Below are 14,283 nucleotides of genomic sequence, written 5' to 3'. Positions count from 1 at the left end.
CCATATTTAGCTCTACTAAAGTCCAAACAAACGAGGACATTTAAGTTACGGAGAGTACCTGTAAAACAAACCTTATCCACTACTATAGCTTTAGCCAAATGCAAATATAGATGTCTGGGAAATCCCCTTGTGAGATTTGATGGCTGTAAGTCACTCTACACTGCTAAGTAGGGATCTGCTATTGTTACACAGTGATAACAGTTCTGTGATAAACACATAGGACAGTCGGACTGTACATGATATAATACAAAACTGCAAGAGTCGTATACTACTGATGTGATGAAGAAGAGTTTGAGTTAGTGGAGATGCGAGAAGCAGCCAAGTTAATTGTACCTGTTGATGTCTATGGAGCTAATTTATTAATGATAGCATTTGCAATGTCATTTTGGCATGATATTAGTGCCCATGATCGCATTGCAGGATTCCATCATACCGCACGGATGTAACAAAAAGCATCTGCAGGGACAGAGGGTCTGCAATGTGCTGGGAGTGAAGTGACCGGGACACCAGCACATGTGCGGTCTACTGACCATGCATGCACCGTGGCCATTGCCGTGGTGCGATGTGCAGCCCATATCAGGGCCGAAACTAAGATTTTTGTTACCTGGGCAGTATGCCACACACAGTAATGCCCCTTACACAGTATGCCGCACACAGTATTGCTTCAAACACAGTATGCTCCATGCAGTATTTCCCCTTACAGGGTATGCTGCACACAGTATTGCCCCTTACATGGTATTCCGTACACAGTAATGCCCTTTACACAGTATTGCCCTGTGTCTCTAAAGGACTGCAGGTGGCTGGCTGCCGATGTGGGCATGCATCTCCAAATACACAAGGGAGGTGCGGACCGCGCGCGGGTGTCACCCTTCCAGGAGATGACACCAAAATGCCGGCTCTTCTGCAGTGACAGGGAGCCGAGTGCTGCACTATGACATTATCGTACAGCACCTGGCTCCTGTCACAGGGTAGGAGCTGGCACTGCAGGTACAGGTGATCAAGCCCCATGGCGAAACGCACGTCCTACATCTATTTGCAGATTGCATGTCACCCTCCACACACATGCACCGCAGACATCAGATCTTGGACCACGGACCCCAGGTACTTTTCTATCTCTCTCATCGCGCTGCTGTCTGAGTCTCCCAGCATGCGACTCCCCTTGCAATGCCGGCTGGTAACAGGGGAGAGTCACAGCTGACTTCTCCTCCCTTGGTAACACATGGGGCATTCTCACCCCTCACACCCCGTTTGATACAGACGGGGAAAGTGGAGTGGATCCCGCGTTCTTATCTTCCAGGTCTTGCTTCTTTCAGCACATACCCATGTTCAGTCTCCTCACACACATGTGTAAGGTATTTCACTACTAATTTCTTTTGCAAACTGTAAGATATTATTCTCATATTTTCTGTAATAGGCAGTATCATATGCAACCTCCATGCAACAGATTTTTCTTTATTGTCAACGTTGTTGACTGCCTTCTGGTATTTAACCACAGACCCTCATTGTGATATTTTTAACACATTATCCTCTCTTTTCTTTCCCTCCAACAAGCTCTCCCATCTGGGTACTTTTCTCTGTATATCCCCCCTGCCTTGCCCCATGGTAACAGGGGAGAGACACAGTTGACATCCCAGAAAGCAGAAGCATTGTTTTTTTCCCTTGGGACTAACGTATTAATCACTCTCTAATCCCCTGTTTGATCTAGACAGGCGAAAGCATAAGTGAGCGTGCGCAATTGTATCCCAGGTCTTACTCCCTTCCATGGCCCAATGCATTATCTATCTGCCAGTACATTTACACAAGTCTCTGTCCCCATTTTTTTAGTTGGGACCGTTCTTAACATCCATTAATATATGATTTTGATTATTATCTATTTCTGACCTTCATTTATTTTTCTTGTCCATCCTATTGACCAACTTGTGTATCAGTTACTGTACCCACTGCGTAATATTGTGCATTGTGTGTCTCCCTAACTAATTATGATTATTCAATTTATGATCTAGGGATAGAGGTGATACATAAAAATATACATATATTTTCGCCCTTTCTTTTACTTTTTGACATAACTATTTAAGAAATTACCATATATGTGAAGTCATTTATTGTTGGTTTGCAATTGGTTAATTCTTTTACCAAGTGCTGTGATTGTAAATTTTCATTTGCGATCACCTTATTAACCAATTTTATCCCAAGTGAGTTCATATGTACAGTATATATATATATATATATATATATATATATATACACATATACAGTCAGGTCCATAAATATTGGGACATTGACAGAATTTTCAGATTTTGGCCTCTATTCACCACCACAATGGTTTTGAAATGAAACAAACAAGATGTGCTTTAACTGCAGACTTTCAGATTTAATTTGAGGGTAATTACATCCAAATCGGATGAACGGTGTAGGAATTACAACAGTTTCAATATGTGCCTCCCACTTTTTAAGGGACCAAAAGTAATGGGACTATCAACTCAAAAGCTATTTCATGGACAGCTGTGGGCTATTCCCTCGTTATTTCATTATCAATTAAGCAGGTAAAAGGTCTGGAGTTGATTCTAGGTGTGACATTTGCATTTGGAAACAGTTGCTATCAACTCTCAATATGAGATCCAAAGAGCTGTCACTATCAGTGAAGCAAGCCATCATTAGGCTGAAAAATCAAAACAAACCCATCAGAGAGATAGCAAAAACATTAGGTGTGGCCAAATCAACTGTTTGGAACATTCTTAAAAAGAAAGAACGCACCGGAGAGCTCAGCACCACCAAAAGACCCGGAAGACCACGGAAAACAACTCTGGTGGATGACAAAAGAATTATTTCCCTGGTGAAAAAAAACCCCTTCACAACAGTTGGCCAAATCAAGAACACTCTCCAGGAGGTAGATGTATATGTGTCAAAGTCAACAATCAAGAGAAGACTTCACAACAGTGAATATAGAGGGTTCACCACAAAATGCAAACCATTGGTGAGCCACAAAAACAGGAAGACCAGATTAGAGTTTGCCAAACAACATCTAAAAAAGCCATTACAGTTCTGGAACAACATCCTATGGACAGATGAGACAAAGATCAACTTGTACCAGAGTGATGGGAAGAGAAGAGAAGGAAAGGAACTACTCATGATCAAAAACATACCACCTCATCAGTGAAGCATGGTGGTGGTAGTGTCATGGCGTGGGCATGTATGGCTGCCAATGGAACTGGTTCCCTTGTATTTATTGATGATGTGACTGCTGACAAAAGCAGCAGAATGAATTCTGAAGTGTTTCGGGCAATATTATATGCTCATATTCAGTCAAATACTTCAGAACTCATTGGACGGCGCTTCACAGTGCAGATGGACAATGACCCGAAGCATACTGCATAAGCAACCAAGGAGTTTTTTAAGGCTAAAAAGTAGAATGTTATGCAATGGCCAAGTCAATCCCCTGACCTGAATCCGATTGAGCATGCATTTCTCTTGATGAAGACAAAACTGAAGGGAAAATGCCCCAAGAACAAGCAGGAACTGTAGAGTAGAGGCCTGGCAGAGCATCACCAGGGATGAAACCCAGCGTCTGGTGATGTCTATGCGTTCCAGACTTCAGGCTGTAATTGCCTGCAAAGGATTTGCAACAAAGTATTAAAAAGTGAAAGTTAGATTTAAGATTGTTTAGTTTGTCCCATTACTTTTGACCCCTTAAAAAGTGGGAAGCACATATAGAAACCGTTGTAATTTCTACACCGTTCACCTGATTTGGATGTAATTACCCTCAAATTAAATCTGAAAGTCTGCAGTTAAAGCACATCTTGTCTGTTTCATTTCAAAGTCATTGTGGTGGTGAATAGAGGCCAAAATATGAAAATTCTGTCAATGTCCCAATATTTATGGACCTGACTGTATATCTATATATATATATATATATATATATATACTTTCTTTTCATTTAATATATTGTATTGCATTGTAACTTTTGCACATTCTGGCCCTCATTCAGAGGCTGTTGCAAGAAGCGATCGCTCTCTCTGAATGAGGGAGGCCGCTTCCTTTTTTTCAGTGCGGCCTCCTGGTCGCTAGCTAAGCTGTGGGTTACCACCCACAGCTTAGCGACCGACCAGGTTGATGGTCTCGGCAACCGCAAGTCCCAGGGAGCCTCCTGCTCTAATCGAGCAGGAAACTCCCCACAGCTTTTGATCAACATCGACAGCCGCCCCTTTTGTGGAGAGCTCCGGAGCGAGAGAGTTTCTCTCTTGCTCCAGGGCTTGTGCACGCTAACCATTGACCCGGTTGCGAGCGCATCGGCGCTTGCGACCGGGTCTGAATGAGACCCTCTATCTCCAACATAGAATTCTCTTTTTTTTAAAAAAGGTTCTTTATTAAATGCTAAGTTTTACGTTTATTCATCATATCGATATCTTATCTAGTATCTTTCTTAAGAGTGCCCCAGAACAGGCATAATTTGTCTTTCTTTCTTGCTTTCAGCAAGAACACCCTTGTATGTTTTTAGTACAAATCCTATGGGTGCACCACCAACCATGAGTTGTCCAAGATTTTTCTAAGGATAAACCTATATGTTCGTTCATAATTATTCAAGTTTATAAAATTATTTTTCTCTCAACTACCAGATTCACTACTAGTACAGACCCTTTTTCTCACTGCAGGCACAGTCTCTGGATGCAGCCCATCATCTTCAGTAATGCTGGGCATGCCCCCAGATTGAAGAAGACTGCCTACCCATGTCGCTTTTTTCAGACACGCATGTCTGAGGCGTGCGCGGGGGAATATTTACTGCACCGGGTTACTGACTCTGGCGCTGCCATTGCCATGCTCCCTAGGCATGACATCATGATGGCACGTGTTTGGGGCGTGGAACCAGCACTTGGATGCCCACTGCATGCTGCAGAGTCCCTTGATAGTTGTAGAAATTAATTGGATATATCCTTCTCTAAACAGCGGGGCTTTCAACCTTTAGTTTTGAGGCTTCTAAAATAGGCAGCATGGTTGGTGCAATGGTTAGCACTACTGCCCCATATCCCTGAGGTCATGAGTTACATTTCTGATTCAGGCTCTATTGGTGTTTTGGTGGAGTTTATATGTTCACCCCTTCTTACAATGTGTTTCCTCCAATTCTCACATACTGTCTTCTAATAAAAAGTAAATGTGTGTGAATGTAAGCTCCAATGGGGCAGGAACTGATGTGAATGACTGAAATATTCTCTGTAAAGTGCTGCGGAATATGTGTGTGCTATACAGTATAAATAACTGTTAATAAATCATACTTGCCTGCTCTACCGGAAGATGCAGGAGACTCCCAAATATGCGGGCAATCCCCAAGACCCCCAGAAGAGTAGGCGGCCCACCCAAATCCTGCGCAGTTCCAAGTAGAGTGGGCACAAGGAGGAGGACAAAATTCCAAGAATCGCGGGTATGGGGAAGGGGGAGGACAATGCCAAGAATCGTGGGGAAGGGGGAGGACAATGCCAAGAATCGCGGGTAAGGGGGGAAGGGAGAGGACAATATGAAGTGTTTCGATGAAGATAAAATCATATTGGCCCCATCCATTCTCGATCAACCAGCGAATCGCAGCATTCCCCATGAGGGGCGGGGCCTACTGACACATAGCAGCGGGTCCTGCCCACACCTTGTCAGCTGCATTATTCCTCTGGGATCCTGCTAGAGGAGAAAGTGCAAAAGTAGGTAAGTATGTACTAAGTATATAAAAAAAATATCTAAGGCCCAACTTATATCCTACATCTACAGTGCTAACGGGTGCTAGGTGTTATTTACACATAAATATTTAACAAAACATAGTTTTCAATCAATATTTTATCCAAAAAGGAGACTAATGGTGCATACACATGGTCAGACTTGCTAGATCAACGATGAACGATTTTACCAACGATCTCATGAACAATGAACGATTTCTGACAGTATTTAATTGAATGAAATCATCCAAATCTGACTCCAAACACAGTCGATTTCAGATATCGTTGTCTGACATGCAGGCACGCGCATCGTTCGTCGATGCATGTCAAACACGTCAACGATATGAACCATGTACCGATTTTTACAATCGTTATTGTTCATATCTTCCAGAAGATCCGACGTCACTGCACATTTCACAGTGTGTCTTATCTTTTTTTTAATCTAAGGTGATAGGAAGAGACATTACTGTAACTAACTGCAGTGGAATGTCAGGGTAGGAATAAATTGTTCCGCTTACCTGTCCATACACTTGTATATGAATTTACCTTTCTGGTTGTTTCTGCATAGAGCAAAGCATGTGTGTAATCTCTAATATCTAGGGACAGCCCCATGTTTTCAATAGCGTTGCCTGGAAATGTATGTCTCTGGAAATGTCCCTATTATTCAGTATTGACCAACTGCACAATTCATTTCCTTATTTTCTACATATTAAATAACCTTTTTATTATCTGCTCATTTCAAATGAAAAGAAGTATATGCTATTTCCATATTCAGTAATGCTGGCTATTGTCATAGCTCTGCAAGGCTCACCGTAATAGCAGTTATAACAGAGGAAAGTCCCTTATGTACTCTAACATTCAGGATTTATTACATTTGTTTTATGCTTGTCCTGTCACTTTTTATTTTTCATTTTATTGCATTTTGTACACACTAGCACTTTATGACTATATTGGACTTTTAGTCATCCTTCTAATTTAATACAGCTGCTTGTATGTGTATTGTTGTTAAAAAATCTGAGAGATTATTATTATGTGTATTGTTTTGCATTATATGTAATGTGATGTTTATTTAAAGGGTGCTTATACTGTACATATTTATATGCAATGATTGACCCTCCATGACCAGCGCCACCTTTTTCTGTTTTGCTGCTTTGTTGAATGAGGATTGGTAATTTCCCCTACAGGTGAGGCTCATTGTCATTATCAGGGAGACATGTTGTGAGCGTATCCCCAAGCTGGCGCCAGGATTATATTTGTTTCCATTGTCACTGTAATAATACCCTGTGCAGCCTGCAGGATGCACCAGCTTAGCTGCAAAGTGTAATAATGGCATTAATTAGGAGAAAGATTGTCCAGCCCACTTGGGATGAGATATCAGGTACCAGGGTAGATGGTGCATGTCTGCAAAAGCAGAAATGATAAAGTTTGCCAGTTAGAGTGGTAGTTATTTCCTAAAACAAAAAGTGTAAAAGTGCAGCAACCACAATCAGTAATTAGCATTTGTGGTTCTAGTACAAATTAGAAGGATGGAGAGAAATATCTGTTTGGTCCCAAAGAGCCTCCGCTAATCTGCTAGTTTGGGGGATGGGGGCTACTGCGTAAATGCTAGGCTATAACCTACACAGATTGGATATACTGTACCTAAGCATACTACTACATTACAGGTAATTGGTGTATGACTTATGTGTCTATGTAATGCACGTCTAACTACAATATTTCATCATTATTTTACTTTCCTTGTAGGGTCTTTATGCATTTGTGGTCTACTTTATTATGCACAACCAGTTATGCTGCCCAGTTAAAGCCAGTTACAGCATAGAGATGGATGGGCAAAGAAGCCCAGCCTCAGCTTTCTTCACACCTAGCAGCGGGATGCCAGTCGCCGGGGCAGAGATCAGCAAGTCCACTCAGAACCTGATTAGTGCAATGGAGGAGGTAATATGCATCACTTAGCTATTCCTGATTATCAGAAACCTTCTATGGTGCACAGATATGAGCTGCAGTCAGGGGCATTTTAACAAGTATGGGGGAATGTGTGTAATTGTTTTCTGTTGGCATCCTTCTCTGTGACCACTTCATTGTGCATGCCAACCAGAGAGCCCATCCCTTCTGGTTATCTGGCTGCATCTTTCTGGTGAAGTCTTCTCCAATATAATACCGGCACAGGAAATAGCACAGACTCAGGAATGGTGCCAGAGTCTTTGCTACCTTCTGTGCCGGCGCCTTCTTTCATGAGATATAGCTGGAAAGACGGCACAGTTGGCAGCCTGGTAACCTGAAAGAGTCTGTTCTGGGTGAAGGACGTGCAGCGCAATTTATGGTTAAATTACGGTGGTGTTTCTCATGTAGTAGACCAGCTCTTTTCTTCATTTTGATCCACACCTTTTTCAGATTTCATCGGAATGGGAGAGGTCTGGTAGCCACGAAAAGCAAAGTCCTCAGAATGGCGCAGCCTACACACCCTCCGGAGGGTACAGTAATGGCTCGCTGGTTGCTGATGAAGAACTACAAGAATTTGATGACTTAATATTTGTTTTAAAAGCTGGTAGGTTACATGGCTACATTTCCATATAAGAGGTAATTCAATTCTTGGTGTTGTCCGCTAAGTTCCGTCAGAATGCCGGCACCTTGGCCACACAATAGAACTCACATTTCTGCCTTTCCTGCCATAGACCTGCACCCATCCCTTTTAGTGTTGCAATCTACCTTTGTTTTAGTGCTGTAAATATTCCTATAAAAAATATTTAAAGCCGTAAATAAGCGATGTTTCCCTGTAATGTACCCAGCTGCACTAAACAAAAGCAATGATTTTCTTTGAACATGTTAGGGAAAATGAAATATACTGCAAGCTGTATTCAAATAAGAGGTTAAGTACCAGGGTCTTGTTTTCTATCTGCTCATTCTACAAGCCACTTAATAGACAATGTGTAGTGTCCATTATTACGCTGAATGCGCCTGCACTGCATTCATGAGCAGCTAGCATCTTGTTCTAGAATCAACAGCGACAGCAAACATGACACACAACTATATTACACGGAGCACCTGCTGGGGAACATAATGGCAAACAATGGAGGTGAAATTATTTTGTTGCACAAATACATCAAAGGGTTTAGTGTACAGCTAATAAAAGCGCTATAAATTATGAAATGTTTACCTATTGTCACATCAGCGGCAGAACAAAGGAATGGGAGGGGGCAGGTGCAATATATTTCAGACCCCCTTACCTTTCAACCTCGCCCACCTCAGGTTCCATATGTTACCCCACTGTTGCCTCAGCTGTTTTTTCAATCACCTCCCATATTGCCATCACATCATTGGCAGAACAAGGGAACGGGAGGTCCCGGTGGAGAAATATATTGTAGTCAGCACTTGACCTAAGCAACTCCAAAAAAGCATATACTGTAACTGTACTACATATCTGACTTCCTCTGCCTCACTTTTGTAACATGTTCCTGGTTTTAACCTGTTCCTTGTTCAGGGGCGAGACTAGGATTTTTGTCACCCGAGGCAAGACAGTAATTTGGCGCCCCCCTGGTGATTCCCCCATAGTAATGCCCCCTGCAGCAGTGCCCCTATAGTAATACCCCCTGAGGTAATGCCCTTGTAGTAATGCCCATATAGTAATACCCCATAGTAATGTCCCTGTTGTAGTGCCCATATGGTAATTCCCCTGTAGTGCCCTGCCTTGTTACAGTAGCCTAGGGAGGTACTATAGATAGGACTGGATTCTGAGTCGGATACAAAGCGACCGCAAGTGCAGGACAGATGCTTCAGCGACTATCCATGTAGGTGTGACTGTACAGCTCCATGCCTATAACCGCACCGACCCAGCCGTAACCACTATCATTAGTACAGACATTTACACTTACAGTACCCCATACTGGATCCCACCATCTTACGCGACTCATATTAGCGCAGTACTCTGATTACGCATCCACGACACTCCCACCTCGCTCCATGAAATGGATCTTTTGTGTGTGTTCGCATCCTAGCCACTCTGTTAACACCCAGGAATGTGCATGGACAGAGAGAACCTGCCATGTACGGAGGCTCCGTGCAGCTGCATATAAACTATATGTGCCTGTGCACTGAAGAACAATGACATCAAACGATTAGGTGCGTCCATTGAAAAAATCTGTAAACCACATATTGTACGCATGCATACCACATATATATACGTATATATATATATATATATATATATATAATTACTCAAGGAAAGAGGGCAGCACTCACGGGCCTTGTAAATGAAAGAATCAGTCTGACAACTTTTGTTCAACGTCGGAAATTACTTTTATCTTTTATTTTGTTCTTGATACAAGTCATTTCCGACTCAAACGTTGAACAAGGCAGACAAAGTTGTGAGACTGATTCTTTCATTTACAAGACCTATGAGTGCCGCCTCTCTTTCCTTGAGTTACATGTGTGGTTGTTCCGAGTGAACATCTACAAGGGCACCTGGGTGAATATCTTGCTGCATTTATGTGGAGTGCCAGCCTAGTTATTCTGTTCTATCTATCTATCTATCTATATATATATATATATATATATATATATGTGTGTGTGTGTGTGTGGAGTGTGTGTGTGTGTGTGTGGAGTGTGTGGGCAGCGCACAATAAACACTAACTCCCTAAGTTAAAGTTAAAATTGCACAAATGTGTAACAAGTGCAATATGTGGTTGTGGATAGAATTCTGTGCAAAACACTTATCCTTAGTTACAGGCGGCAGCAGTCCTCTTGGGGTTCGTTCTGACTAACGGATGGAGTGGTTCTGAAACAGAGGTTTAAGAAGACATGCGCCTAATAGTGTAGCATTTAAAATTCAGTGGTAACGAGTGCTCATAGAAATAAGTGTGCGTACCAAAAATATAATCTTTTAGGCTTATCTGAACTCCAGGGATGGGTGATTCAAAGTGGATAGGTTTAAATGGGATGTCATCAACTGGAACACCTTATAAAGAGCTTATGCAAGCTCATGAGAAAAAAGCTATATATAGTGTAGTATGTTCTTATAAATAGCGCATTAATTATATATAGAGGCTGCGTACCAGATAACGCTACTTCAATAGCATGTAATGTGTCCTCCTCCCGGAAATGCCTTGCACCCTTTTGGAATCCCTCATGGGGGTATGGATGTTTCAGCGTATGCGAGCTGCTGCTTCTCCCTGCTGAGACCCTCACCTGGAAGTTTCAGTAATATTCCTATTTCTTTATATATATATATATGTATATATATGTATTGTATATATATTATGTTTGTGACTTCAGAAATGCTTTGACTCACTGAAGGGCACGCTTCTTACATTAAGCTTACCTCATGCAACAAAACAGACAACAGCACACAAACTTTCTAGGTTACATATTTACTTTATTAAAATGACAATCTCTTATTCAGAAGATGAAGACTTTAATAAATACAAGTGCAAGTAGAAAAGGCTGACCCACATAGAAATAAAGTAATAAGTTCCTGTAAGTTTTGTGTCTGCCACATGAATTTACCACAGTTTGGGGTTAATAGGTGACAGCCTTTAGTTAGTTAAGTGAGTTTTGTTGATTAGACATGAGCTAAATTTCAAAGGGGGACAGCCACATGTGCGACTCACTGTTATGTTGTACACAGTTGCACTTGACTATTGCTTGCATAGACTCCATAAATAAAGATATTTCTAAGTCCATCAACTAAATACAGGTTTTATAGTCATTCTACATTAGATACATGATTTACTATTTGCTTTCTGTATTTTTACTAGAATTGTATACTTATTTGTTTATTTGACTGTTGCTCCCTAGGATCAGGACTGAATATCAGTGACACTGAATCCTGCCACGGAAGCCAGGATGGGGGCAGCATGGCGAATTCACAGATTGTGGAGCTACGGAGAATTCCAATAGCTGACACTCATTTATAACTCATTTTTTTAATACAAAACAGCAATATTTTTATATTCATATTATTGCACTAAACCGTACCACAGTGTAAAATAGTCACCAGATAATGATGTCATTGAGAAGATTTATGCAGAGGAGCCGATTGGACTAAATATGTGAATATTGAAGAAACATGACTTGGGAAAAGCCTGTAATAAGGAAGTGATACAATTAACATGTTGTTTAACTCATTTACTGTAGCAAAAATTAAAACCAATTTGTTTATTTGTAATGGATTTTTTTTTTCTTAATGATGGCTACACAGTCAATTTCACAAAATATAAAAATTTTATATCCGTTTTAAAAGGTACTTGTCGCACACAGTGGAGGCTGCCATTTTGTGGGCAGACGGTTCACTAGGAATCATGGACATGATGGCCGATATTCATAGTGCAGACATTCTTAGCATGCGGCATAGCTGATATCTCATGAACATGGGTTCAGCATACAAAATGGCTCTATCCACTGCACCAGCGATAGGTGCAAAAAACAGAACAGCGATGTGTGTGTTTGTTTATCAGCACTATCGGTAATAATATGTCAATGCTTTTGTGATCTAATAAGTGGCAAAAAATTAATCACAAGTGAAAAAGATAATCAAGTTGATTGTGTTGACTGGCATCTTTGACATACTGTATCTTGATGAGGAAGTATTTTATTGGCCACTATATTTTACGTTACATGCAAACCAATTAATGGACACATTATACACATTCGTTTTGGACACAAACATTACTAAAGCTGGGTACACACTTGTATAATCTGCATTCATTGCGACCCCCGAACTACCAGTTAAGGTTAATATAAAAATGCGTGGGGTTCCCGTTCCCCACCCAAATTAGTAACCAACCCCGGACCCCTCAGCCTTGGCTAGTCTTGAAAAATAGGGGAAAAAAATGTCATGGGGTTCCCCCTATTTTCCAATAACCAGCACCAGGCTGAACCAGCCAGGGGAGCGCTACATTACTGCCATAACGTTAACCAGCCCCAAGCTGGTCAGCCCAGGGCAGGGATCACTCTGGATTTTTTTAGCCAATCAGCGCTTCCCCATTCATTTCTAAAGTAGTGCCCACATGTTACCTGTCATTTCCTTGTGGCTCTGTAGGGGCGTCTAAATGTGTGTCAACATAACTGTGTCAGGATGTGGCCTGGGATCGGCCATTACTCGCCGCAGTGCTGGCTTCCCCTGATCTCCCGGGCAGTCAGATGCCAGGCTCAGCAGCAGGTGGCGTGCTGAGTATTCTCCCTGGGGTCTCCCCGAGGCTGCGCCATGGGTGCAGCCATGTTTGTCTGTATCATCTGACAAGTCTCTCATCCAATGGTAGCCTTGTCAGTTCTCAGCTGACTCTCTCCTATAAACAGCTACCCTAGGGTATAAAGCAAAACTCCAGGAAACCAGAAGTTGCCTGAACAACTCTTCACTATTCGAGTGACTCTTGCTATTGCATTGTTCCAGGCTCCACACTGTGTTATACTCCAGTGCTTTCCTGCGTCTGCTTCACCAGTGTTATTCTCCAGTGCTTTCCTGCGTCTGGATCACCAGTGTTATTTTCCAGTGCACTCCTGCATCTGGATCATCAGTGTTACACATTCAGCACAAACCTGCGTACTGATCACCAGAGATACTTTCAGTACAAACCTACGTACTGTTCATCAGTGATTCTCCTAGTACAAACCTGCATACTGATCTCTAGTATACCTTCAATATAACTGTATACGTATTTCTAGAATTCCCGCAGTACTGATTACATATCCTTTTCTAAGTGACTCCTTTCCTGTTACTGCATACGTAACTCCAGTGTCTCCTATTGTCTTTAGTCACACAGTCTCCTTGCTAGTCACCGGGTACCCGACCAAAGGGCCACGACCTGCCTGCTGGGTGCAGCAAAACCTAAATTCCAATTAGAGGGGTCACTGGCGAACACCACCCAGTTGGTTAGACTCCGCGCCTTTGGTCAGGTCTCACCAACACTCGGTCCTAGCTGATGAGGAAGACTTACATTCATCCTCCTAATTTGCTGCACTCTCCACCCCCTGATACCTCGACTTCCAATCCTGCGGCTGAGGATTCCCAGAGATAAATTGTGACAGACTGTGTGTACGTGTGTGACTCTGTGCTATAAAGTTTCTACTGGGCACTGTGGCATGATGTGCATAATGTGTGCACTGTGTAGCATAATGTAATTTTATTGGTAGTGGCTCCCACAAATTAGTAGCCCTGGGGCCCCTACAAACTTTAATCTGGCCCTGTCTGTATGTGACTGTGCATGCCTGTGTAACTCATGTTTGTGTATAACTCTGTGTATCTCTGTGTGTAACTCTTGGCCTGATTCAGAGATGGATGCAATGCTGATAATTACATAGATTGTGTGATTGTTAGCCATTGCACATGTGTGTAAAGGTATCCATACATCTGCAATGGATTGCCGGCGATCATGCGATGCTGTAACCCGGCATCGCATGATCACAGAAATACAACATGTTGGATTTCACCGATATAACAATCACGATCAAAAAATGATCGTGATTGTCAAATCGGGGACATTTAACACTTAAAATTTCAGCGATCCTGTGACGGATCGCTGAACATCGATGGCCGCCGGTCAGCATTTCCGACTGGCGGATCGGCATTTCCGCTTCCATCGCGGCGATCCGTCACAGA

General features: G+C 42.2%; 1 protein-coding gene across 1 annotated transcript in view; it reads left to right on the top strand.

The window, feature by feature from the left end:
* ADGRV1 (adhesion G protein-coupled receptor V1) overlaps positions 1 to 11,818 on the top strand; it is a 556,691-nt gene extending 544,873 nt beyond the window's left edge. The window contains exons 89-91 of the mRNA XM_088444649.1: positions 7,437 to 7,628; positions 8,085 to 8,238; positions 11,484 to 11,818. Coding sequence (XP_088300775.1) covers positions 7,437 to 7,628; positions 8,085 to 8,238; positions 11,484 to 11,602 — 465 coding nt within the window. The 3' untranslated portion in view covers positions 11,603 to 11,818. The remainder of the gene's footprint in view (positions 1 to 7,436; positions 7,629 to 8,084; positions 8,239 to 11,483) is intronic.
* Positions 11,819 to 14,283: the final 2,465 nt, after the last annotated feature.

This window comes from Taudactylus pleione, unplaced genomic scaffold (genome assembly GCF_031769625.1).
Source record: "Taudactylus pleione unplaced genomic scaffold, aTauple2 ptg000370l, whole genome shotgun sequence".
Lineage (NCBI taxonomy): Eukaryota > Metazoa > Chordata > Amphibia > Anura > Myobatrachidae > Taudactylus > Taudactylus pleione.
Note: the sequence above shows the minus strand (reverse complement) of the source record. Positions and strands in the feature narration are given on the sequence as shown.